This window comes from Antedon mediterranea, chromosome 10 (assembly GCF_964355755.1).
Source record: "Antedon mediterranea chromosome 10, ecAntMedi1.1, whole genome shotgun sequence".
In the NCBI taxonomy this organism is placed as follows: Eukaryota; Metazoa; Echinodermata; class Crinoidea; order Comatulida; family Antedonidae; genus Antedon; species Antedon mediterranea.
The window spans coordinates 5,968,069-5,995,707 of record NC_092679.1 but is presented as its reverse complement, the minus strand read 5'-3'; the positions used below and the strand labels follow the sequence as shown (position 1 = coordinate 5,995,707).

The window sequence follows — 27,639 nt, the reverse complement described above, 5'->3', positions numbered from 1 at the left end:
ATGTGTTTTAATACATATCTTTTAATATATAATAATATAAATATAAATCAGATCATTTCATATAATCTGCACATTAGCTTTTAGAAAGTACCTAATTCGTGGTATTAACAATGAATGGCATTCTTAGTCAGATGATTATTACTACTGTTCTCTTCATTTTGTGGTGATATATTTCATAATCAAACTATTTTACTTATATTTATGTTATGTTAGAAATTGAAAGAATTTAGATACTATAATAATGTGGCTACTTGATTAGTTTTAGCAGATCAAAGAATCTGACCAGGATGTGGTCAACTAAAGATTATCTAGATCACTCATGGGTGGTTTATCATGTGGAAAAAAGGGGATACCGCACTTTAATCGATGATTATGACAAACCAAGTATTGATTTATTATTTATTTATTTGGAATTACACCTTTAGATTGGTGGCACACTTAGCACAAAGGTGCATCCTTCACAATAACAATATATTATAACAATGAATTAATGAATTACAATTACACACAGAAAAATATAAAGGCAAAAACAACTATCAACCCCTATCCTACCCCCACCCCCAATTTAAATCGATACATACAGCAGATCATTACTTTACACAAATGAATACAACACAAAATATAGTAAAATTGATATGATATTTAGTAAATGAATTGCATCATCAATTTTATATCACGCCTCATATACATGACACAGTTTTTATTTTAATGGTTAGAGCGACCTCTATTTCTCTCTGGCCTTATCGATCACGCCATATCTCATCGATGGAGATTACATGTTTACTACACCGTTTACTACGGTACATACCCTGATTGACCCTGGCGGTTTTTGCCGTGAGAGCAGGACATACCACCACCATGGCGTTGCATCGAAGAACCGGGAGCCTTGCTTCTAATAATATAAGGCTTACAGAAAATCAAGTGCATCAAAACAAATATGATAGAATTAATGAATCAACAGCCAAAAGACCAGAGGTATGTTATGCGTGTTTTAGCTTTCTGTTCGGCTTGCCTCGTATTTGTTGGATACTCATCATGAGCCAGAACAGCAGAGAGAGATAGCTGATACAGTGGGTGTGCCCCCGTGGCAACCGCCCGTATTATTCTTACTCTGTTTGTGGTATCTTGTTATAGGCTAGTCATAGGCCTAGCCTTATTTGAAGGATACATTTATATACTAAAAAGTAGACTATTACTATTATAAATGTTTTTCCATAAACATACAGGTAGGACTCGCGGTAGCTAGGCTACGTTGTAACATGGTCCTGATTATGTAATTAACAAAATTACCCAGCTAGCGTCTAAAACATCCAGATTTACCAATAGCCCTATACCCTACTTCATCAAATTACTGAATTCTTAATTTTCTCCCCTGCTAGTTTGCGACTGCTCTCCCCTTCTTTGTTGTTTTTTTTTTTTTTCATATTTTTTATATAGGGCCTATATTTATTTTTTTGATATGACATGTATTTTACACGCAATTTGGCTCTTAGCCACGAGTTGTAATTTTGGTCAATTTTTTGATATTTGAAATAAAAGTGAATAATAATAATAATGTAATAGCCTAATACATAAATTGGTGCCTCTCTCTGTTCTGTTGTGTTGTGTGGGAAGGTCTTTTTAAATTTATTTGTTACATAATCACGTGGATGAAGTAAGGCCTCATCATAGTCAGTATAAAGTAAATTGACTATGGCCTCATCAAATGCATTTAAAATCTTGTTTTGACAAATGTAATCACATTGATTTTATCACAACATTTTTTTGTAATTTAGAATCATGTGAAATATATGTTTAGCAGATTAAATATTTGTGTACAATGAGAGGTACTGTATAATATTAAATGAATTCATTATTTCATTCATCTAAATGCTCTGATCTAGGCCTACTGTACAGGTACAATAAGTATACACAATGATTCTGAATATACTGATTTTTTATTTATTTATTTATTACCATCTTTACTGAGGGTAGCCTATCCCGTTCCTAATGGAACTGATCATTTAGGGCCCTCAATAAAACATACATACAAAAAAACACATAAAATATTGAATATTCAAATGAGAACTGATGAGAACTAAAAAGAAAATTAGGTTAGTTAATAAATAACTTCAATGTTAGTTTCAGTGACATTAGCTACATATTCAAACTGGCAATTGCACCCGTATTTGAAAATAAAATTTACTGTATTTTGAATGAAAATTAAGTGCAAAATAACAAATTTTCTCAAATCCATCAAAAGATTAATTTTGATTTAGTATAAAATATGATTAATATTTTACCATAGAAACCAATCAACATGTTCAAATTAATTTGTTCTGTAGAGTCTAGTTGGAACTGTGCCAATATTTATTTTAGACTTTGAGTAATCAGTGTAAAAGGGTGTTAGTGGTTTTTGTTTGTTTTCTTGTTGCTCTATGAAATTGCATAGATTCATTCACAAACATCCAAAGTCAATGTTTGTAAACTGGTTCAAATTATTCTTATGTTCAGTTGTGTAAATATTTGTGTTGTTATGAAGAAGTTGTTGGTAATTTATAATACAAATTAAAAATAATTGTGAAACGTTCACAATATGTATATTATGGCAATCAAAACAGTACACAAACAATGCTGGACCCACCCCTAAAAACCTTGAACCCCCATTCAGGGGACAATCCAAGAGACTCATCATTGTACAGTACTCTATTCATATAAAATTGTTTTGAATTTCATTTCTTAAAATTATATTTTTTGTTATTAAAGAATTTAGTTGATTTATTACCATTATATGATGATCAGAATTGGTTCAAATTAAAGCCTATACTGTCATACTGTGTAATCCCATGGTCATCAAAATGATCCTTTTGATTGTAGATCAACACTCTGGCTTGTATGTAAAAGTCCTCCAGAACATTTGGCGTTAGAAGGGATGATGCTTTAGTAACATGTTTGCACCTCAATTCAAAGCACACACTAAGTAACTTATGAAATTGCAGTGTGGCGGGAATGGGTCAATTATTGATTAGACACCAATATATTGAATGAATTAAAGATTACAATATCTAGCAGTAGATCTACAAATGAATGACTTATTTATTTATTCATAATGCAATCTGTTAAAAGAGTTTATTGTTTACATTAGATGTATAACCAAAAGCAATCAAACTAAGAGTTTGGTTTAGGTCATATGGAAAGAAATGAGGTTTTAATATTCAGAACTAATCAATTTTTATGTAAATGTTTACTCGCTTGTTTTTCAATTAAAGATTGTGGGAAATGAACTTTAAATAAATTAATGATTTTTAGTAAGTCTGTATAATACTGAAAAAAAATATAATGTATTATGCTTTAAAGATGTATTGACACCAAAGCATTGACATTGACACCAAAGCATAAAAAATAAAGATGAATTAAATCAAATATCCATGAATATCATTTAACCACTAGGCTAAACTGGAAGGGTTACACTCTTAAAATAAAAATAAATAATAAACTGAAAAGTCAAATCTATTCTGTGCCTAGCTTATACCTGGACCATTTTGTAGGTTAATAAAATTGAATTAAAAAAAATAAAAAATAAAATAAAATTCACCTATGAAAAGACAAAATTAATGGTTGAATTTAACTAAAAACATGTTGTCTGACACTGACAGAAAATGGGATAGTTTTTTCAGGCACACAATTTTTTTTGGTCAAATTTTTGGTCAAAGTGATAACTATTATGTGACATTGAAATAGCATATTAAATAAAAAAATTGTTAAAATAATTGTATGAAAAAATTATTTAAAGAGAGTTATTAAAAGCTTCAATTGTTACTAATAGCAACAACAATAAACAATCAATTGCTGTATCCGTGCTTTAATAATAAGTTCTGTATCATTGTACAATAACTAGTAGTAATAATATGAATTAATTACAATTGGGATATTAACTAGAAAATGCATTCATTCTTATTTTTTCAGAGCATCTAATATCCGCAGGTGTATTGATTTTGTTTTTGTGATACAAACAAGTTAATTACTTTAATTTAATCCCGCTCACACAATAGGGACGCTTTATTACGAAAAATACAAAAAAATCCACTAAATTAGTACTGTGGAACAACTATTAAGGCTGTAGGGATATCTCCTGAGTAAATTTTTTCCCTTAATAGTGGTACTGTACATTCTGAATAGGGATGTCCTTTTAATAGGGATGTCCTCTTAATTGGGATGTCCCCTACAGTAAGGATGTCTCCTAGGGTATGTCTCCTTACTAGGGATTCTCCCCATAGTGTTAAAATACATTTCTCCTCTTCATTTCACATGAATGTGTCTCCTTATTTCCCAAAGGAGAGATTGTACTGTACTTGCTCTTTTTGAATATTAAATTTTTGAATTTCAATAATTTAATGCAATACTGAATAATTATTATTTAATTTGATGAAATGTACAGGTTTGTAAACAAGTACTGTAGATATGATTAGTATTGATTCTATTTATGTTTAATATTCATGATATTCCTAGCAGGGAATAAAACCTAACCTACAGTATGTTGCTAATGCTGCAGATTAACGGATCTTAATTGTTTATATTCTGCTACAGTTGTGGTACCTAGCAACAGTTTATAAGATGCTTAGCTGTCCAATTGTCTGTAATTAAACAACAATCAGTGTTTTAAAACCGTCACAAAAAATTGCCATTTATTAAAATTAAATAAGAATTATGTTTTTGATTATTTGTAGATACGTTACTAAAAATGATTACTTGCCATGCAGTATTTTGATTGGTCAGAGGATTTGCCCTACTCTGACGTAAATATGCTTGAGAAAAATTAATTGATTATAAAATTCTTTTTTGGGTGGGGGAAAAACATCTCGCCTAATGCAAAACTAGTTTGCCTTTACTACCTTAAATTATTATGTAGATTTAATAAAACTGGACCCCATATTGCGGTCCTTACTCCTGTGAAAGATTTAAATGCAAAATGTGATCATGATTTAAAACATAAACATAACAGGCACAGAACATGAATTCTAAACCACCCGGTGATATACTGAAATTTTAATAATAACTTGTAGTTGTACATATTTTTTTTATGTGACAAATTTATTTAATTGTTTTGTTTTGTAGGAGGCATACAAAAGAGCGTTTTATGAGTCGTTTGAACCTGTGAGTCTAATTAATGCAGTTGCAACCTATCTATGTTATTTTATTTTAACGTTATTTGGTTATATACGAGATTTTATGAGACGGAATAATTTTGAACAAGTGCATGGTGCGAATGAGTCGCCGGAATTACTAGTAAGTGTTTAAAATTTAAACTCTAAAGCCCTGTCTACACTATCAAACTTTATGTAACAAAAAATGATGTGCCCATATATGGCTATGATGATGTCATAACACTACCATATTTGGGCATATCAGTGCCATATTTGGGCACATCACACTTTTGTTGTCAAACTAGTTTGATAGTGTAGACGGAGCTTAACTAAATGCAATCATATTTCCTAAAAATATGAGGGCAATAAATATGAGAAAAGAATAAAATCATCCTGACCGAGATCTAAATGTTGATTGTTTCTCTTGATTATGCAAATTTCAGTTCAGCCTTGAATGTATTTATTGTAATTGTTAAACTGTGACCTACCATCAACTCAAATTGTAAAATAGATTTTATTATCATGATACATATGATAAATAAAATTCTGTCAACAATCTGTAACTAAACTTGAAATGCTAACCGGCAACGGAGAGATTTTGTGAGGTTTATTTTCAGAGTAGCCCAGATCGGTACAGTACATAGACCTGATTGCAAGTGCAACTAGACTGAAATTAATTTGAATGGCATCATAAGAGTAATATTAATCAGGGTACATAATAGAAAATCTACAAAAGTGGAAAAGTATAATTTTCTTGTTATTTCAGGATTTTGTTCCATTATATCAAGACTTTGATAGTTTTTACACTCGCAATGTCTACCGTAGAATAAGAGATAATTTTAACGTGCCACTTTGCAGCGGTGCCGGTTCAGTTATTAGAATTATGGAACGTTACTCAACAGACGATAACTGGACGTTCACGTAAGTACCAACGAATGACCTTTGACTCACATAAACCAAGAAATAACCTGATCATGACGTGAAAGTTAAGTTACCAATTATTTACAGTACATGGAGCGAGTCCTAAATCTCTACCTTATAGATTATAATAATAATTAATCAAGATTCTTGTTCTATAGAAATATTTCCTTTCGCTTTGAACATTGAATGAATGAAAATTCATTTAACCTAAGGCTTTCACTACAAAATAATAATACTATATTGTAAGAAACAACCCCTTGGATTGTCAGTAAATAAAGCTTGGAACATTGTGTGTTGTCAATACGTCGTACCTTCAATACACCTGACCTAGCTTGGTGCTCAAACAATACACACGCTTAGAATTGGGCATTGAAGCGTGACATTCTTCATTTAATTCCTTCAGGATCATTTCATTTCAATAGTGCATTTTCAAAACAGTGTAGTAACATATGTATGTTTACATATTAAAATTATTGACCTATTGTGTAACTAAGACCCATTATAAAAAGAGTTTTAATTAATGTGTGTGGCCCCTGAAACGTAGCAATTGTTAGCATCACAATGCTTGGTTAATCCTGGGAAGAGTGAAGTAAACAATTTCTTCCCTGGTTAATCATCATACTAACTGTATACAGATATAATATTTTTCTCTTTTGACTGATAACTGTTCACTACAAATTTTCCTTAGATAATATAAAGTGAGTGGCCGAGCGGTTAAGACAGTGAAACCGTAATTACGTAGCCATAACATCGGCAGGGGTTCGAGGCTCACTCACTCCATGGTTCTGGTGGTAGAACGAGTCTTTTCGGATAAGGACTATAAACCGTAGGTCCAGTGTACACATCTAGCTCGTGTGCACTTTAAAGAACCTAGTACATCTTTCGAGACAAGTAGGGGGTTACCCCGGTGTATTAGTACATCACAGCCACTGATCACCAACTGGGCCCTCTGGGAGACCAGTCTTTGACTGAAGAGGTCGCCCAGTATAAATATATTTCAATCAATCAATTTTCAATTTCATCACAATCTCTTTAAAACATTATACCTTTGTCTACCATTCCAAAACACAATGTTGCTGTTGTCAGAGCAGTGTAGGTTCAATTACACTCAATCTTGCTGTTGTCAGATTCAGAGCAGTGTAGGTTCAATTACACTATGCCCATGCAAATTTTTGCAAATCATTTTTGCCATGGTTTTATTTTTCAGGTATACGGGTAAATCTATAGAGGCCATCAATTTTGGCTCGTATAATTATTTAGGATTTTCCGAAACGGAAGGTTATTGCCATGATCAAGTAAATGAAAGCCTTGAAGAATACGGCGTTGGGATATGCAGTGTTCGCCAAGAATTAGGTACGGTATTAATGTTATTCGTTCTTGTTATTTGTTTCAACAGGCACTAATGGAAAATTATTTCCACCTTAATAACCCGGCTTTATAAATTTACTACTTGTATTTAGGGTGCTATGTTTTCAAATAGTGTCCTGGTAAAGCTATAATAATTACTAATAGGATACAAACCATACTATTAAAGCTTGGTCTACACTATCAAACTAGTTTGACAAAAATTGTGATGTTCCTAAATATGGTAGTGATTATGCCCAAATATGGTAGTAATATAACCAAATATAGTAGTGATATGCCCAAATATGCTAGTGATATGCCCAAATATGCTAGTGATATACCCAAATATGCTAGTGATATGCCCAAATATGCTAGTGATATGCCCAAATATGCTAGTGATATACCCAAATATGCTAGTGATATGCCGAAATATGCTAGTGATATTTATGCCCAAATACGCTAGTGATATGACATCATCATGTCCATATATGGGCACCTCACATTTTTTTCACATAAAGTTTGATAGTGTAGACAGGACCTAACAGTGCAGTCTCTATTGCTGTATAACTTGTGAGACAAAGGCAGGTGACTGCTTTTAAGCACATGATAAGGATACAATTTGTAAATACAATCAATATTTACTTATTGATAATAATATATGAATCATATAGCACACCACCTTATGGGTTTACCTATAACTATTTCTACTCAGCATGTTATGAGCATGTTATACCTCCATGTTGTGAGGGACCAAATCAAATCAATATTTATTTCTTTTGGATTTTAAATTCAATATAGCTTACAAATTTAAATATAAATAAATATTTATGATATTGATTGAAATTTATATTTATACTGGGTAACCTCTTCAGTCAAAGGGCCCAGTTGGTGATCAATGGCTGTGATGTACTAATAAACCGGGGTAACCCCTACTCGTCTCGAAAGATGTACTAGGTTCTTTAAAGTGCACACGAGCTAGATGTGTACACTGGACCTATGGTTTATAGTCCTTATCTGAGAACAGTCCTGGCTTAGTCATCATTCAGATGAATGTAAGACTAATTGACATTGTTGTTTTACGACAGAAGTATATATATATACAATATATATTGTAACAAAAATTTCTATGAAAATATCAATCTTTATTATTATTATTATTCTATTATGATATTACTGTAAAAGAAAATATCTCTATACTCAAATGAGGATCTACACAGTATAGGAAAATTATGATGATCTATTAAAGGAATTAAAAATATGTATTGGTTTTTATTATCATGATATTGCGGTAAAAACAGTTTCTATGAATATAATTATAAAGTTTTTTTAATTTTGACTATAATAACACTACCAGCACCTTATTCTTATTTTGCATAATGTGCCTGTTGCATATTTAAATGAACCTTTATGTATGAACTACTCTTTATAGTACCTCTTTAGGAGCGACAAACATATTTTTATGATATTTCCCCAATGATATTCGAACCTATATAAAGTCCAAATGTTAATGTTGGTGGAAAGACCTTATACATTAACAGGAATGAGGTTATCATCGGAAATAACCTCATAAAAGCACTAGGGGAAAGTTAAGCTAGGTAATAAACTGGATGTGCAAGAACCTGTTTTAAACCTCACTTAATACAGCATAGCTACCTGTATTCATGGCCACACAAAGACAACACAATTATGTTATTGTAAATTATTTATGAATCCATCAGCAAATTAATGAAAAAATGACAATGCTGTGGCTAGATCTCAATGGACATACAAATAAAATAAGCTGAATCAAAATGGTAAATTAAAACGGCCAGAAAGAAAGTTCCAAGCTTTCGAAAACACTATTTATTTGTCAAGGCTAAAGCTCTGTCTACACTATCAAACTTTATGTGACAAATAAATGTGATGTGCCCATATATGTAAATGATGATGTCATATCAATACCATATTTGCACATATCACTACCGTATTTGGACACATCATACTTTTTTTTTATCAAATTAGTTTGATACTGTAGATAGAGCTTTATGATTCATATTTGATAATAATTATTGTTATTCATGTTCATGTTGCATATTATTCATAATAATAATTTTGTTTATATTATTTTTTTTAGGGAATTATGATCTACACAACAAACTAGAAAAATTAACTGCGGAGTTTCTTGGAGTGGAGTCGGCCATTACGTTTGGCATGGGCTTCGCTACTAATTCTCTCAACATCCCTGCTTTAGTGGGACAAGTAAGTTTTAAAATATTAATGTGAATTAATTGGATAGCTGTCACATGACTTGCGCTTACAGCGATAGTCGCATGACTGGTCAAGAGGAAAATGTGGATTATTTGAAAATTTATGCTTTTGCTATTAATATTTTAATTATACTGGAATAATATACTAGATTTATAAAGCTTTTAATGTTGTAAAACCTCTAAGCGCTGTACATATTATAACTCTGGTCATTTTGGATCAAACACATATGGAAACATAATGCAGCTACTGTAGTAATCAGCGCAAAGTTGTGTCTTGACCTTACCAGATACCCATTTGTACACCTGGGTGGAGAGAGGAAAACGTAAGTAAAGTATCTTGCACAAGGATACAAGCAATGCGACGAGCATTGGAATCAAACCCACGATCTTACGATGATTATGAAAAACGTTTTCATAATTTTCCATTTTTATTGTTTATATTTGAAAGTGTTAACTGGACTTCAAGGAAGAACAATGTACAAATATTGAATGAATATCCAGAATAAAGATAGATTTCTATCTATATATCTAGTAGACCGAACATTAGATGTGGGTGTTGACTGGCTCACTTTAGAAAGTCAACTAAATGGTCACCTTTGACTAGTCTCACTCAGTGTATCCAACAAACTGAGAAATTATTCTGAGTAAAAATCAGCCTGAAATGTGATATTTGTTTGTAAACAATAACCAGTTACAAAGTACTATATATTGTTCTTTGGAGGTTTTGTATATTTACTGGACTGCTTTTATATCGAAATACTTTGAAAACAGACTAGCATTATTTTGATAAAGCCCTCAGGTGCCTTGTTATTGTATTCCCAGGGTTATAGTGAATTCCAATGCATTTGTATGCAAATCTTCACCTTACCTCAGCCAATTGTAAGGATTAGAATTGATTTGGAGTCAAGAATTAGGTCATGTTATTCCTTAATTTAAACATGCTTCTCATTCTTACATGTTAAGTTAATCTTTTTTTACATTTTTCTTTCATTAAGTTAATCTCTCCGAAATGCACATACAATTCAATTTTGCCTAATAATGATTTCAGAAAATGACTTGTAAATAATATTTTGGTTCTGAACATTGCTGCTACAATGATACCTTACATTGTATTTTGTTGATTTTCATCCCAAACTATCATGAAGCCTATCAAGCAGAAACACACATAGTCACTACTGTGTGTTTCTGCTTGATAGACAAATAGACCATAGGAGCACATCACATTCAGCTGTTTTTTAATTAAGACGTTACTAGCAGCATTGTGTGTAAAGTACAATACCAAACTAGCAATGGATTGACTATGTGCTTTGCTTTTGATGTATCTTAATTATATACTGTAATTGAGGCAAGAAGAATGTATTATTTCATTATGTGTTTAATTAAAAGTTAATTTATTTTGTAAAGTAGGTATATATATTAAACATCAGAAACTGACAAGATCAGACACTATCTCAATGCAAAATCACTGAATAGTGAAGTTAGTTATAGATATAGTTACATACAGTATTTTTAGCCAATATAAGAGCTCGTAACAGTCCTTTGATCCTATGTCTGCCTATGACAAATACCAAAAAAAGCATTTGAGGAAGCCACTTGGCCAATCAAAGTTTAAGGGTGTGGAACTGACCGTGTCGTAGCCACAGATAAACTCTTTGATCTCTGGAGTTCAGCATCCTTGGTTAACATAGCCACCGCTATATAATATTAGATTTCTATATACAGAGCTATATGCTAGTTATTGCTATTTACAGGTATACTGTAGCATGCTATTTTATTAATATGACATTTATTTATATACATTTAACATACATATTGAATACTTTTACAAATCCTATACTATATGTGGGAATTTGGCATATAGAAGCTGTACCTTATGGCGTTTATGTAATTATGACTTTATATAGTATCAAAGAGAAAGATAGATAATCTAATTCATAAGAATATATAATAAATAAAGATAAATATAGATAAGGTGGCTTACATAATAATACAATGCCATGCATGGGGTACAGATATGTAGCTCAGCTAATATTGAATAATATGGAGCTGAAAATCTAGGAGAGCGTTTCTAGTAAAAAAGTTTGCTCACCTCACATCCATGAGATATTGAAATGGCCAGAATTGTACTGGGAAGGTTTTTAAACTATATTGGAAACCTTCTCTGGCACAATTTATCTTTCCAAAGTATAATCATTAGGATGAAAAATACTGAAAAAAGGAGATGAAATTATTATAATATATTTTTTTTTATTTCAGAATTGTCTAGTATTGAGTGATCAAATGAACCATGCCTCTTTAGTTCTTGGAATTCGGTTGTCTGGAGCTACTGTGAGAGTGTTCCAACATAACAGTAAGTTCTCTTCTTTTTTTGTTGTTGAATTTCCACAAAGAGTAACATTAACAGTACCAAAATAAACTTTAATTAACTAAAAGGAATTGATATGTGACTGGAGGGCAATCAAGTTTGAGGAAATTAAAGATGTACTGTCCCCCAAAAACATGAAAAATTAAAATTATTAAAATCAGATTTTGAATAAGCCATTTGCAGTTTTATTCAAGTTAATAACTTCCGCAGAAAAATAATCTGAAAAATAATGTTTTCACTTATAAAAAGACAAAGAAAAAGGTTAAATTCAACCAAAACCCATTGGCTGGCAGTTGAGCTGAGCTGAGACCATGTTTTACTTTAAATTACACTTTTTTTCAAGATGACTACTATTATGGAACATCAAAATGGCATATTCAACAACAAAACATTTTTAAAATGATTTTTTCATGGAGACAATACTGGAGGGAATTAAGTATTAAAATAATAATATAATAACAATAAAATAGATAATAAATGACATACAAGGACAACAACAAAAGATGACATTGACTACATGGATTTTGTGTCTTAACAGAATCAAACCGGTCGTTAAATTTTTCTGACATGTTCGTGGGACTTAACAATGTTCATTATTCCTTTATCGCCACCAAATTGGATTTGTAATAACGGCACAAATAATAGGTGCTGAATCCTAAAACCATAACAACTACCAAAAGTATACAAACAACACATTAAAAGAACAAACCAAAATAAACAAGAGCTAAACATAAATAGTAGTAATAAAGTAACTAATCTATCTATCTTTGTCCGAGTACCTTCACTTGCACTGATGAAGGGCTAGTGTTGCCTGAAAGCTCTGCTAACGTTTCTGGCTGTTTTACTTTATCGTCTTGATTACCGTAGTTCCCCGGGTATAATCCCACCCCCCTTGTACGTGAAATTTGCCCGAATTTTGGAGGTGGGACTATACCAGCGGATTTCCCGGTGCATCATGCAGGAACTGAAAATGACAATATTTCTTCTGGCTACGATTTAGGCTATCTAAAGCTATATTCCGATGTAGGCCTACACATTAGACTGCCAGGTCATCTAGGCCTAGGCGGCCTAATTGGTCTATGCCTACTGTATAGATTTTCTCCCAGATTTATACTTAAAAAATACCCTAAAATGTGATCTGGGCCTGGCTTCCTAAATAATATCGACATAACTCATGAGTTCTCCGTCTCTCCCGATTCCCCACGCTCGAGCTCTGTGCAAATCGCATGTTGTTGCATGTGACACGAACTACAGTACTGCTCCGGTCGGTATAAAGGGCGGTGTTTTTTTTATGGTAATCAAGCATGCAGTAAACAAGGCATGCAGAATGTACACGGCGAGCGAGTGTGCGGCGAATGCATGATGTGCAGAACGCGAAGATCGGGGCGATGATATTAAGGTTGTTGTCACAGTATCAAGCACATACATCACGACAGTTGTATTCAACTTACCATGGCCAATGTTTGATGAGTTTTAAGACAGCCGAATTCAGAGAAATTACTCTATTTTTTGGTGAGAATTTCTTTAAAAAAATCGACGTCGGCCTAGTTAGCTAGGCCTACCTCTGTCCTAATGATAAATTATACACTGGGACTTTGCCCGGGGATATGCTTGCGTGCGAAGGTAATCGTAAAGTCGGGGGTGGGATTATACCCGAGGAACTACGGTAATAGCTTTTCCCTTTTTTTTTTGTATCTTCATTGAGATCCAGCCACTGATAACTACAGCATTTTTTCAGTATTTTGCCTTTGGATTTAAAATAACTAGAGGTACAAGATACAGTCAGCAAGAATGAAAAAAACCCCAAAATATTGATTGTGCTGTACAATTGTCAATTATATTGAAAGTGATCACTAAAGCTTGGTTCCCACTAGAACATAACGCAAGGACGTAAACGCAACGCAAGCGTTTTAACCAATGACAAGCGAAGTTATAGAAGACAGTTAGCAATCACAAGCGAATAAGCCATCGCTTGTGATTGGTCAATTCACTTGCGTTGCGTTACGTCCTTGAGTTGCGTCGCTAGTGGGAACCACGCTTAAGGTGTGATGTGTGTGTTATGTAATACAGATAATGAAGCCTTTTGTTAATTGTGTGAACTAAAGCAGCTTTATAGGTCACTCAACCCACTGGAGTAATAGACCTACATCCCCAGAGACAATAATTGTTCCAATGTACTTATTGCGTGTATGTTCTCTACCTCTCTATTATTCTATACATTCGCTTTCTTTTGTGTATGAATACATTACCTGTTGTCTTCTGTTTATATTGTGGATTTATTGATAACTAACAAAAGCTTTAGAAGCGAAACTTGATGGTACATACACAGTTTTGGACATATCTTGGAGAGATCATCCAACCAAACCACAGTTATATGGAAATATGCCTCGAATCTCTTCCACAATCATACAACGGCGTCTTCGCCTTGCTGGACATTGTTTGAGAGAAAAAGAACTTGAATAGCAATACACTTCTATGGCATCCAAGACATGGTCGTCAGAAGGTTGGACGTCCCCACAAAACCTTTGTGGAAAAACGAACTTCGCTGTACAAATCTTAGCTATAGGCTATTAAAAATTAATAAAATATATGGAAAAAAAATATCAATAATCGATCTGTCGGATTCAAATTTATTAAAATCAATTCCTGTCGAAATAAAATGTTTTTCAATCTTAATCAATATCATTTTAGATATGAAGGACCTTGAAAAGAAACTGCGTCAGGCTGTCATTAAGGGTCAGCCTAAGCACTTCCGTCCATGGAAGAAAATACTCATTGTTGTTGAGGGAATCTACAGGTAGGCCTAACTACTCCTATCCTAACAATGTTTGTCTTCCACATTTTGCGCAATAAAAATGCGACCATTACATGTTTTTGTTTCATCATACACCAAAGAATAAGTCAATAGCGTATAACACATTGATGGGCACACTTATGATTCAACCATGATTATTGAATTTGGTTTTGTCACAGAAGCTAACACAGCCTACAGTATGGTAGTTTTAGTAGTACACCACCAGCTATTCTTTGCTACACATTACAATAGTGTAATCAAAACTTGTATTTGACAAAAGGTATTCAATACTGTAAAACTAACAATAGAAACCCAAAGTGCGTTGCCCCCCTGACACAATTGGGTATTTGCCTGTGGTATGAACGTATTCAGATCTCATAGTAAATGCTTAGGATTAAGAAAGATGTATTTCATCAAAAAGCTTTCTACTATGAATTCATTATCAAAAGCCAACAAATGTTGAATGTACTCGGGAAAAACCCAAGTTTTTCCCTGAGTACATTCACCTTGTGTCTAAGTTGTGTATGGCTTCTTTAGGCCTAATTGTTCACGCATACATTTTATAATCTTACATAGTTTTGTATGATACAATAATTATGCAGTTGAGATTCTTCTACTACTTTATAACATTTATGACTAAAAGGAAAACTTGATAACAACAAATATTTAAAATTATGCCAATCCAGATAAAAATCATGACTATTTTAGTTTCGTTATTATAAAATGTTTTAAACTAAACTGTTAATGTTTTTCAGTATGGAAGGGTCTATTGTGAGGCTACCAGAACTGATTGCATTAAAAAAAAAATACAAAGCATACGTTTACCTTGATGAAGCCCATAGCATAGGAGCTATTGGACCTCATGGGCGTGGAGTGGTTGATTATTTCGGTCTTGATCCTAAAGATGTAGATGTAATGATGGGAACATTTACAAAGAGTTTCGGCGCATCAGGCGGATACATCGGGGGTACTAAGGTACTTTTTATTTCCCCTTACCTGCAGATATTACAATGGAAATAATTTAGAAATGAGGTGAACTTCGATATAGCTTGGGGTCTTTTATTACACACACTAAGTAATCTTACTTTTTTTATCCTCTTAAAAATAGAAATTAGTAGACCACTTGAGGACATGTTCCCATAGCACAACTTATGCAACATCCATGCCGCCCCCTGTAGTTCAACAAATCATCTCCAGTATGTCATGCATCATGGGAAGGAACTGCCACTCAGGTATGTAGTCAAGATCAATAACGTATTTTTTTTGTTTTTAAATTTTTTTAAATAATAATTTCCTTGTGTTATGCAATTTAAACAAAAATATATAATATTCAATTAAATTTCTTTATTGCTGCTAATGCCATCAAGGGCTAATATCTGCTTAAACATTACATTATACAAACATATACATCTTTACATTTAAAATTTTAGTAATCATTACTATAGTTAATATTCTTATGTTAACAGAACTGAACAGAATCACAAAGCTGGCCGAGAACACACGATATTTTCGTCGGAGGATGAATGAGTTAGGTTTTGTAATTTACGGAAACAAAGACTCGCCAGTTATTCCATTGTTGGTGTACATGCCAGGCAAGCTAGCGTAAGTGTTTTTTTGTGTTTTTTTTTACCATATTTAATGAGGGTGATCCATCCAGCAACTACTCAGAGGTTCACAAGACAATCATATACATAAGATACTCTACATAAACAAAGTCTTATTACAAGCCTTAGGGAGTTGAACCCAGGACCCTTGGAGTTGTAGCCAAGCATCATAACCACCAAGCCACAACTCCACTCCACTGTTTGTCACCTATCTTTTATGCTGAACATTTCATTCAAGACAATGTCCTAAACACATTTACAATTAGAATTTAACAAAATGTTGGGCCCAGTAAACTTAAATAACCATTATATAACGATAAAAAAAACACAATTTAATTGTGAGCATTACAATAGTAGTAATAGTCCTTTGGGACACACTTATTTGAGAGACACCCTTTTAAGTGGACACTTTCTTATGAAATGAACAAGTAACACTATGGCCAACCCCAGTGTACACTCCTGAAAGGTACACTTTGGTCCTGAATGTGTACCCTTAACAGAGGTTCTACTGTAGTTTATAGATAAACTTGTCAGAATTGAGAATATTTAAAGACTGTAGATGAAAAGGTCAAAAGGGGAAACAGAATAAGAATACCAAAAAAACAGGAAATTGTAAACAAAATTAAGTCTGTTTGTTTGGTTTGTTCGATGTCAATTGTAGTACAATGTTATCAATAAGTAACTTATTACTTTTATTATTTAGATTTCACACCGGTTTTTTCCCTTTTAGTGGTAACCTACCTAACACTTTTATAATCTTATCTTTTAAAGATAAAAAGCTTCTGTTGGCCATTAAAGGTTAAAATATTTAAAATGTTAAAATATATATATTTGAGTAGGGTAGCCCTCTCAGTTTATCACACTGCTCTTAGACCCTAGAGTAGCCCTTTATCATACTGCTTTTCATTAGGCCCTAGGTTAGCCATCTCCGTTATAACACTACTATTCATTATAACCTAGAGTAGCCCTCTCAGTTATAACACTGCTCTTCCTTTGGCCCTAGGGTAGCCCTCTTCCATGGAGCCATATGACACATTTAAAAAAAAACTTAATTTCTGTGTTTCTGTTTTATAATTATTCCGTGTGTTATAAAGTTTTTTATGATTTTAGTGTAATAGCCCGTGAGTGTAGAGCACGAGGCTTAGCTGTTGTTGTAGTTGGTTTCCCAGCAACGCCACTTATCGAAGCAAGATGCCGAATCTGTTTGTCGTCTTCACACACCAAAGAACAGTTGGATAAAGTAAGTCATAACTATTACTTATTAGTACATTATTTATGTTATTTATATTCGTTTATTTTAATGTTTTTATATGATGTATTGTGTGTTTTTCAATTTTTTATGTTATTTTATGCTATCTTTTTTAAACATTTTAAATATTTTAAGTACCTTGTAATAATGTAAAAAATTTTCTGTGAAGATGATTTTAATAAATATACCAATATGAATGAATAAATGAATTTCCATTTTTGTAAATAAATTTTGTTTATACTGTATATCAAAACCACTGCTCTTATTTCTAAAATTATACTGCATTTAATGTACAGGCAAATAAATTGTTTACGCTAGACTTATGGTTTATAATATCAATATATTCTTTTTTTTGTTTTAGGCCCTTAGCATTTTAAGCGACATTGGCGACCAAATATCTCTGAAGTATTCACGTCTACCTCTAGAAGAACGAATATCTCCTTACCTCACACCTGACACTGAAGAACAGCCAACAAACGGAGTCAAAACACATATGAATGGTAACCACCATGTGGGGAACGGACATGTGAAGAATGGCAATCATAGCACGGTGATTAATGGGACAAAACAGCAAATTACCAATGGAAAAATTAAACATCACTAGTGAAGAATTGAAAACATACAAGTGTGAATTAAAGCCTTTAGCAAGCCATATCAAGGGGAAAGCTATAGGCCGCTAATTCAAGGTGGGGGAATTCGCTGGTAAAAACCGTTTTGGTGAGGGTTCCAATTCTGAAAATAGGGCCTGTAGTATAAGGGTGAATTTCAAAAAAGCTAGGCATGTAGTGTATATTGGATGAAATAAGTTTATATACTGTAATGTGTGGTTTGTGTGTGCCATAACTAATAACTAACTCTCATATATTATGCAGATTTATTTTTTTCTGAGGTTTCTGACTTACGACTTGACTTGAATGCACACAAATAATGTATGTAAAATGCACTGTGTAATATAATTTTTTTAATTTGCATTTTTATTTTACCTTTGATCTTCAAGTATTATTTGCAATACAGATTTTATGAAAACTGGAAACTCTCCCAAAACGATAATTTTCTAGGAAAGTAAACCTTCACTGTATGTTATTCATTTTTTAAATATTCATTCAGAATTTCAATGTAAAAAGTATAATTTTTTTATAATATTGGTTTTTAAAATTTTTAGTTATTCCTTGTTTTAGAGAATCATATTTAAAAATATCAATTTTGTAAATTTAGCAAAAAATGTATGTATTTTGCTTGACTAAGTATTTATTATTATTATTATTTATTTCAATCCCATCATGTACCTCTATTAACAATGCAACATTTGATGGAAATATCAATGCTTGAAATTATTTCGTCAGGCCTTTAAATATCACTTCTTAGACTTCAAAACTAAAGCTTGGTTCCCACTAGAACGTAACGCAAGCGTTTTAACCAATGACAAGCGAAGTTATAGACAGTTAGCATTCACAAGCGAATAAGCCATCGCTTGTGATTGGTCAATTCACTTGCGTTGCGTTACGTCCTTGTGTTGCCAGTGGGAACCACGCTTAACCTTCCCTCTAATTAATTTAATGTTTAAATTAAGATTGTTTATGGCGGTTTGCATGGTGAATACAGTATTTAACACTATAGCAAGGTACTGCACACCATATGACACATTTTATAACTCCAGAAGACGACAACATTTAATTTGGTCTCAACATAACTTTATTCATTTTTTGAAAACCTTGCAATACTAGTGCTCAAAGTTGAGCTTTACACACCAGCCAAAATTGAATGGTTTCTCTACTTTAAATGCTGCACATGACAGACGGCCATTTTTGTATCCAAGTCTGTTCACTCAATTATTTACTGTATTTCCATACAGACTCAGTTTTAAGCCCACCTTGTAAAATAAGCCCATCCTGAATTTTGATTTATTCCATTCACTGTTTAATACATCCATACTACCTATTCGTTCTTGTCTACTAAATGTTATGTTGACATGGAGCGATGAGCTTATACAAGAATGTGTTGTAAGCAAATACATTTTTTCATCATCATTATTATTATTTGATCCACAAGTTAAAACCTTTGCAATATATCTTTATGTGTATCCATTATTTTTGTACTACATAAATCCTATTTGGAATGTATTGCCACTCATTATGATGTTGACAAATTAAACCCAGGAGCCCCAGAGCTTATGAGTGCCATTGAGCAATGCCCATAGGATAAAACAGGCATTAAAATATGTCAAAAAAGACTAAAAATGCCCAAGGCCTCCAGCGTTGGAGGGCCACTTCGGGTTCCTAAACCAGGGGCCTTGGGTCTCTACGTTACACCACTGTCAGTACTGTTGCAGGTTTTGTTAAAAAATGTGGTATACATGCAGGCCTTGTCTTTTAAGGCGAGCGAGAGTGATCACTCACCTAACACACTCCTAAACTGCCCTTGAGGAGTGCGATTTACAACACGCCTAAATTTGGTAAACTTCTACACACCAAAGTACAAACAGCACCCCTGCAATTTGTTGCACACCTACAATTTTGAAAATACAAGGCCTGTACACATTTTTTTTTTAAAAGGTTTGAGTGCTTAATGTATACAGTATCTATTATACTGGTACATATTTCTTTCCTTTAAACATGTTTTTCTGTAATTTTTCTCAGAATATGAAGCCTTGTATTGTAACATGCCATATATGGCAACAATCACAGTCTGCTGAAATACTAGCAAGTTTTAAACAAAGCACTAAGCTACGTTAGGGTAGATGTTTTGAAGTAATTGGTTTTATATAGTATATTATATCATATTTTGGGTATATTTACACGTTTTTTATCCGTATATTGAGCTAACATTTGCCAATCAAAATGTATACTAACTACTGTACCTTGATACTTGCCTGGTTTATTAACATCTTTTTAATTAGAACCGGTAAAGCTTAGTTAAGTTCTTTGACAAAAAAGCCATGAATCTATCTCTATTATACATACTTGCCTATTTTGTTTACTCTAGCAGGTTTTCCTATATGTAATGTTGTCATTATTATCATCTCCTTAGTAAATTTTTAGTAATACAGTATCTGTATACAATTTTACGTTAAATAAATAATGTTTTGACTTCACCTGGCACTGACTGGATGTTAGTGGTTGGTGGGTGTAGATTTGCTGTAGAGAAGCACCTCCTATTGGAAAACTTTGTGATTTGCCAAAATTATTTGGCTTTTCAGATGAAGACTTGTTGATAACAAGTCAAAACGTCGCCCATGTACGTATTTATTTACTGGTTTAACGTAAAGGATTGTATACAGATACTATTATTATCCTTGTCGTGGGGCAGTTTTAGAGGTGATTCCAGGCGGAAAATCCTGGATCTGCCCCTGAGTTTTTAGTGTTTACATTATTTTGTTTTCTTAGCTAGGCATCAGTGGCATAAACAAAAATAAATTACTGATAAAACATATCCTCAGATTTGGTTAGGCCAAACGCAAGCAAGATATGCAAATGATGTAATGTCCACGGTATTAAAAAAAACGTTCGTTAAAACTGTCAAATTCTATGTCCAATGAAATCGATAGAAAAACCTAAATGACAAGTCTATTGACTTTGATTCTGTGTATTCAATTTCTAAAGTATAAAACTAATTGTTTCTTTTTTTTTTTAAACCTTCACATAAAACTTCCACTGTGTATTTAAATTATAATAGGCAACCACACAGAAGGGCCCCTCCTTTTCACCCCTATTAGGGGGACACTTTCATACCATGTGAACAAGTGGCAATATGGTCAATCCCATGGGGACATCCCCATTAAGGGACATCCCCATTAAGGGATACTTTCTTAGGTCCTGAAGGTGTCCCCTTAATAGCAGTTCTACTGTGTGTATAGTATTCACACAAACTATAGGCATTACAAAAATGGCATAATTATTTGTAAAATGTGTGTGTATCGCTAATCTAAATTTTATAATTTTGTTATAAAGAAATTTTTTATATATTTGTACTATATATAGTATACATTAATATTATTATTTTTAACATTTGAAATCAGGAAAATTACACAGCTTCATCACCCCTTCTCTAAATATATTATGTTGTTCTGGACCGTTATCATTTTCACCTTGGAAACCAGGTCAATTGCACCTCTTCTGGGGTCTTTCTCGAGACAAGAAACTTGTTTTCTTCTAGAGAAGACCCCAAATGATGGCTTATTACTATGTTTTCATTTATGTACACACCTATAATTATATTATACTGTATAATGCCATTGTTGAATAAATAAATGTTTTTTGAACTTGAACTCTTCCTCACCCCTTCCCTAAATATAACTGTTCTGCTATGTATTTTACATTTAACATTGCTTTTATTGATGTATATGTTAATACAGGTTTCCAAGAATCAAATTACTAATGATACCAAAGTTGTTATTAAGATGAGTTGAAAGTTTTAGACGAAAAAACACAACATAATACATTGTATATAAGGATACTATTATATAGGGCTTATTTCTACCTACTAGACTAAAAGGTTATAAATAGGTTGTTTCAGTTTATTTAAAAACAATTGTTTAACTAATATAAATATTAAGTCTATTTATTCCAAGTGTTTTCTCCTTTTAGTAGCGCAAAATATATAGTTATATTTATAGCAACTTATTGATACATTAGTAGTATATGAAATTGAACATTTATTGATAATATAGGTAACCATCTTATATACTTTCTTGTAAATCAAATTGTAAATCATGAAGATAGTACTCAGTATATAATATTACAAAGTGTATGTTGTGTATTTATACCTTATCTTATGACTGTTTTTAACAAATTGGTTTTTGTTTTATATAAAAAAAATAGTATTAATCAATTTCTTTTGTATATTTGTATTCATTTCTTCTGAAGTAAGTCTGACGTTAACCTTGGTTCCCTCTTAGACGCAAAACAAGGATGCAAGTTCTACACAAGTAATTTGACCAATCACAAACGATGTATTATCCAAACTGTCGCTTGTCATTGGTCATGTTGCGTCCTAGTGGGAACCACTTGATAGTAATGATACTAAGAGATCTACTCATAACTACCAGTAAACCAAACACGTGTAATTATTATTATTATTATTATATTAATATACAATGTATAGATTTTAGGAATAACTTTGCTATGGAGGTGTATATTATTTTGGGGTACACAACTTCTGTGATTTGTCAATAAAATTTTCAACCTTCCAATCTATCCTCGACTATTTATTTAAAATCAAATTTTATAATACAATCAGCGAATTTAAAAAAACCATTGGCCCAGTATTTTTAGAATAAATTAATTTTAATTTCATCATTTTTTTTACTTGGAACTGTGCTCATTTGTTCCGACGAGAACGCATATTTTTTTTAAATTATATATTTAGGCAAATTGCCAAGGATAACCATAAGCGAATTAATTCATTATCCTTTTTAAAGGATAAAAAACGTCTTTGGGAGTGGAGTTGTAAATGGTCATTAGAAAAAATCCTGCCAAGCCACAACTCCACTCCATATATAAAAACATCTAATCATTGACAAATCTAATGATTTGTCTCAAAATCATATAAAACTTTTTGCAGCAAATTCAATAACCGCATATTCACCTGATACCATCCAGTTTGGATTTGCCTTGCCAAGTTCTTCTGCAAGTCCGTCTTGTAGGCCTACAACCACGTTTGCCTTCAATGTCCGCAATGAACACAACGCTGTAGGTCGAAAACCGTTTATCGCTTCGCTAAATGACACTGTATGCTCCCAATTTCTATCAAGTACTAATTTACGATAATTTAAATCGCCTTTGAATATAAGCAAAGACGATTGTGCAAGGTCACTGTGTAAATCAGGTGAAATCTTCTCCATGCTATAGAAACTATGAGGTGTGGTCCAAAAAGGGTGTGTCGAAACGTTCCATACCTTATCATCCAACCTCTGTTTAACAGACCTACTAAACTCTCGTAAAATTACACTTTCATTTTGACCAAGAATATCAAGCGTCCAGGAAAAGTCAACGGGAGTAACGTCGGACACGAACCAGGGCATTGCTTTGCAATGAAAATAGACCTTATCTACCAGATTTAAACGTGTTAAACAATCGGCTAAACAAAGATCTGACATGAATTCGTATCCTGCATTATCTAAAATGAAATCTATTCGTACAGGTTTGTTTAAGTTTGCTTTGTTCAATGTGTCCCAGATTTGATTAGATTTGTTGACGAGAATTTTCGATCCAAGTTCGTGCAGTTGAGATAGAGGGCTCACTTTCTGACTATTTTTAATGCCAGCTGATATTGAAAGATCACATTTATTTCCCCACAATGACATCTGCAAGAATAAATAATAAGCATAAATAAGTTCTTGTTCATCAAGTTCTTCTCTTGGCTGTAATGTAATGGTAAACTGATTTTCTTTTGGCCTCTCAAATAGACACCAGTTCAGGATCTATGGTCAACTCTCCCAATACCAGACACTGGACACACAATTGAATCATGTTTTGAATGTAGACCTTAAGAAAAGTCTGGTATTGGGAGAGTTGTTCTAGTCTTAAATTAGTGCATTGGGGGTTCTTAAGAGAACAAACTGAGAATAATTAATTCCTTGCTCAAAATAGCTTGTACTCAATTATAAATGACTAAATTATATACCTGTAAAAATTCAGCAATGATTCCATCTGGACTTTTCTTTTCTTCAATACTCTCATTACAATATTGGATTAAAGTAGTTGCGGGTTTGAGGCAATCGTAGAGGGCAGTTTTCTTCTGTTCTCCAAACGGATCAAATGTCTTTAAATGTTGACTGCAAAAGAAAGTGATGCTTAAAGACCCCTTCCCTGCAATTTTGGACGTTTTTTGGAAAATAATACATATATATCACTTTAAAAACATTAAACCATGTCATTCCTTGTCTTAAATGTACGTTTTATGGTAAATTATGATAAAAAGTGGGAAACAATGCACTACCTAAGTAGCTCGCGGCGATCGACCTCTCGTGGACGGTCTTAGGCCTAGCCTAGCTAGGCTTAATTTTGTAGGCCTAGCTGGTAAACATCGGTAACGTACGAACATCGTACGCGAGCTATATACCTAGCCTGACGTTGTATAGTTGCTGCATTAATTGTCTTTCTATTTTTGCCAGACTCCGTTGATACAAATTGGGGAAAACCCGGTATTTTCGCTGAGTCTTCCATTTGTTTTGGCCTCACGATCGATCGAAAAGTGGGCGAATTACAGGTGAAAAACAAAAATATCAACCCGCGTGCAATGCATTTTGGTATTATAGTATTATTTTTACATTAAATATAGTTTGTGATCTTAAATTAGATCTAAAAAACGTAGGGAATGGGGCTTTAACTATTAAACTTAGTAAAGTATGATTCTACTCGATTGTATAGGAAGATACTTAAACAAATCGGTCTACTGCCCTCTATTTAAAAAATTGTGACACATTGGATAACAGGTTTTGTATTTTCATTTCTAAAGTGAAACCGTCTCAAAGTGCTGACTAGATGTAAGACAACAACTTTCTCCGCTGAGGGTCACTTCTAGGATTTACAGCGGACTTGCAGGTTTAATATATTATGAATGAAACTAATTCAGCATACATTTCCAAAAAAAATATCTTTGTAAGTTTGATCCAAGGATGATCGACCAAATGTCTAAATCAGCATAGTGTTTAATTTAATTCTATTCTTTACAGGTTTTTAAATGGCGCCCTACAAAGAACAGAGCGCCTAACAATACTATTAATTAATAAAAAGAAAGTTTTAAGTTGACATTTAAATAGAGATGCCAAATTCGCTCCTCTCAAATCAAAAGGTAGCGTTTTCCAGATCCGCGGAGTGATAACAGAAAAAGCATTGTCATTAGCTTTCCGATTAGATGAATGATATAATTATAAAGCCCTTATTCTGGTAACAATAGAAACATGATCTCTAAAATCACCTGAGAGAAATTGACTCCACTATCTTGCGGTACATGTAACATTCAACATATAGCCAAGCACTTTTAAAAAATCTTGGAGTGTTGCCATCATCATCCATCTCCTGCTGGAGAACTTGATTCCACATTCTAACATCGTCATTCCCATCATTCTCTATATCTAACAACTCTTTGTTTGTCTGTAGCTCATGTTTGAGCTTGGAGAGATGACTCACTATCTCTATACAGTCACTACCACCTTCCTGTAATTACAAAAGAATATTACATAATGATATTAAATAAATTATAATTTATTATGAATTTTTACTAGTTAAAGGATAAAATATGAAATAAATTAAAAAATAATGTCAGTAATTGTGTGTACTGTATTTGACCGAGTATAGTCCCATACTAAAATATAATCCCACTCTCAATTTAGGTTGAGTTCAGAAGAAAGAGTAAAAGATAATGCCACCCGCTCTACTCGCTCATACCGTAATTGCAAATTGCACTCAACTATCAAGCCACAAGGTCCAATATTTATAAAAAAAATTGTATAGAGTAGACGCCTAACATTGTTTGTTTGTTTGTTTGTTAGTTACTTCTTCTTTATTGTATCAAACAATCAATACAAAAGGTAGTCAAGATATAGTCCTCAGGGCTAATCAAGCTTGGTACCTTTTAAAAACATCTTAACTAACTTAAGCTACGAAATTAACAAATAAATAACAGAAATTAAAGGAAAATAAAAATTTGATAACGTCAAAAACAAAACAAAAAATGTTGAATAATAAATAAATAACATAACATAACATAAAGTGCTGTATGTACTGTACTGTAATAAACAAAACTATATCAGTTCAATAGATAATATATGATGGATTAACAATATATAAAACATTGTAAATTATAGATTATTCTTTTATATACTTAAATAAAAGTAATTCTAATAGTAATTTCTGTATTTATTTATACTGGGCGATCTCTTCAGTCAAAGACCCCTTACTTCTATTGAAAGATTACTAGGTTCTTTAAAGTGCACATGAGCCAGATGTGTACAATAGACCTACGGTTTATAGTCCTTATTCGAGAAAACTCGTTGAGTTGATATTCATGTATGATGTAATGAATTAAGATATCTCAAGCATTCAACCAAGTTTAATGTTCCATGTCTATCAATAGAAGAATACCAATGCACTAGTCACTCTGATTAAATACTTATTCCTGGCTAGATATGTACCAACCTTTCCATGCTGTTCTGTAGCAGCAATTCTATGCTGATAGACAGTATCAATAACTTTTGTTAAAATTATTGGTAAACGGTCTTTAACTGTTTTGTAAGCGAAAGTTCTGAAAATAAACACAAAGAAAATAGATTTATGTTTCCAAAATTCTGGTCACATATTACATAATCATACATAAAGTAAAACCACTTTTGAGGGGCACTTTCGAGAACCAACAAAGTGTCTCCTCAAAAAGGGTTTTCCTAAATAGGGTAGGCTATTTCCCCTTTTGTTCATTTCATTGTACTAAAATACATTTATTTTTTAAATCATATTATATTATTAAACATGACATGTTATATTGTTAATGTAAAACGATAGCCAACATGGATATCATTAATTCAGCATTAATACTTTGCGTTTGCATGTCAGCCTAAGCCTAGTATTAGTAGAGGTTTAGAATGAACCGTCTCGGCTGTTGGTGGAGCAGCACGTTTTGCTTTTTTACTAAAAAAGGTAGTAGGCCTAGGCCTAGTATGGCCTAGCTTTGGTAGCTAATAAACAGTTAGCACTAGCTAACTATTTTGTAAAATCATATGTATAATCTTACTATACATCGTAAACCTTAATTACCCAACGTATTGAGCTGATAAACTTAAAGGTAGCTTATGTTTGCTGGTAGGTTGGACACCACCACCCACAACCGGCAACTTCTCCATGTTTAAAAGTCTCTGCTGATAAGTCACGGGTCATTGCACACGGAGGACCCTGGATTAGGTATTCTGGTTCCCGTACGCGGATACTCTCGGGACAAAAAATACAAAATATTTACCAACAAAAATAAAGTAATTTCTTTTAAATTCCAAATTTAATTATG

The 27,639-nt window shown here is 32.8% G+C and overlaps 2 protein-coding genes across 2 annotated transcripts; one reads left to right on the top strand and one right to left on the bottom strand.

The window, feature by feature from the left end:
* Positions 1-583: 583 nt before the first annotated feature.
* Positions 584-22,536, top strand: LOC140061075 (serine palmitoyltransferase 2-like). The gene is made up of 12 exons (XM_072107499.1): positions 584-975; positions 5,095-5,265; positions 5,890-6,044; positions 7,252-7,397; positions 9,502-9,626; positions 11,891-11,984; positions 14,691-14,796; positions 15,549-15,768; positions 15,902-16,025; positions 16,260-16,395; positions 17,508-17,637; positions 18,008-22,536. The coding sequence occupies exons 1-12, from the start codon at positions 859-861 to the stop codon at positions 18,248-18,250; spliced, it is 1,767 nt and encodes a 588-aa protein (XP_071963600.1). The 5' UTR covers positions 584-858; the 3' UTR covers positions 18,251-22,536.
* An 88-nt stretch (positions 22,537-22,624) lies between these two features.
* On the bottom strand, positions 22,625-27,481 carry LOC140060941 (damage-control phosphatase ARMT1-like). Its single transcript, XM_072107316.1, has 5 exons — positions 27,396-27,481; positions 26,784-26,889; positions 25,564-25,802; positions 24,268-24,418; positions 22,625-23,947 (listed from the first exon to the last, which is right to left on the bottom strand). Exons 1-5 carry the CDS (start codon positions 27,479-27,481, stop codon positions 23,186-23,188), a joined length of 1,344 nt encoding a protein of 447 aa, XP_071963417.1. The 3' UTR covers positions 22,625-23,185.
* Positions 27,482-27,639: the final 158 nt, after the last annotated feature.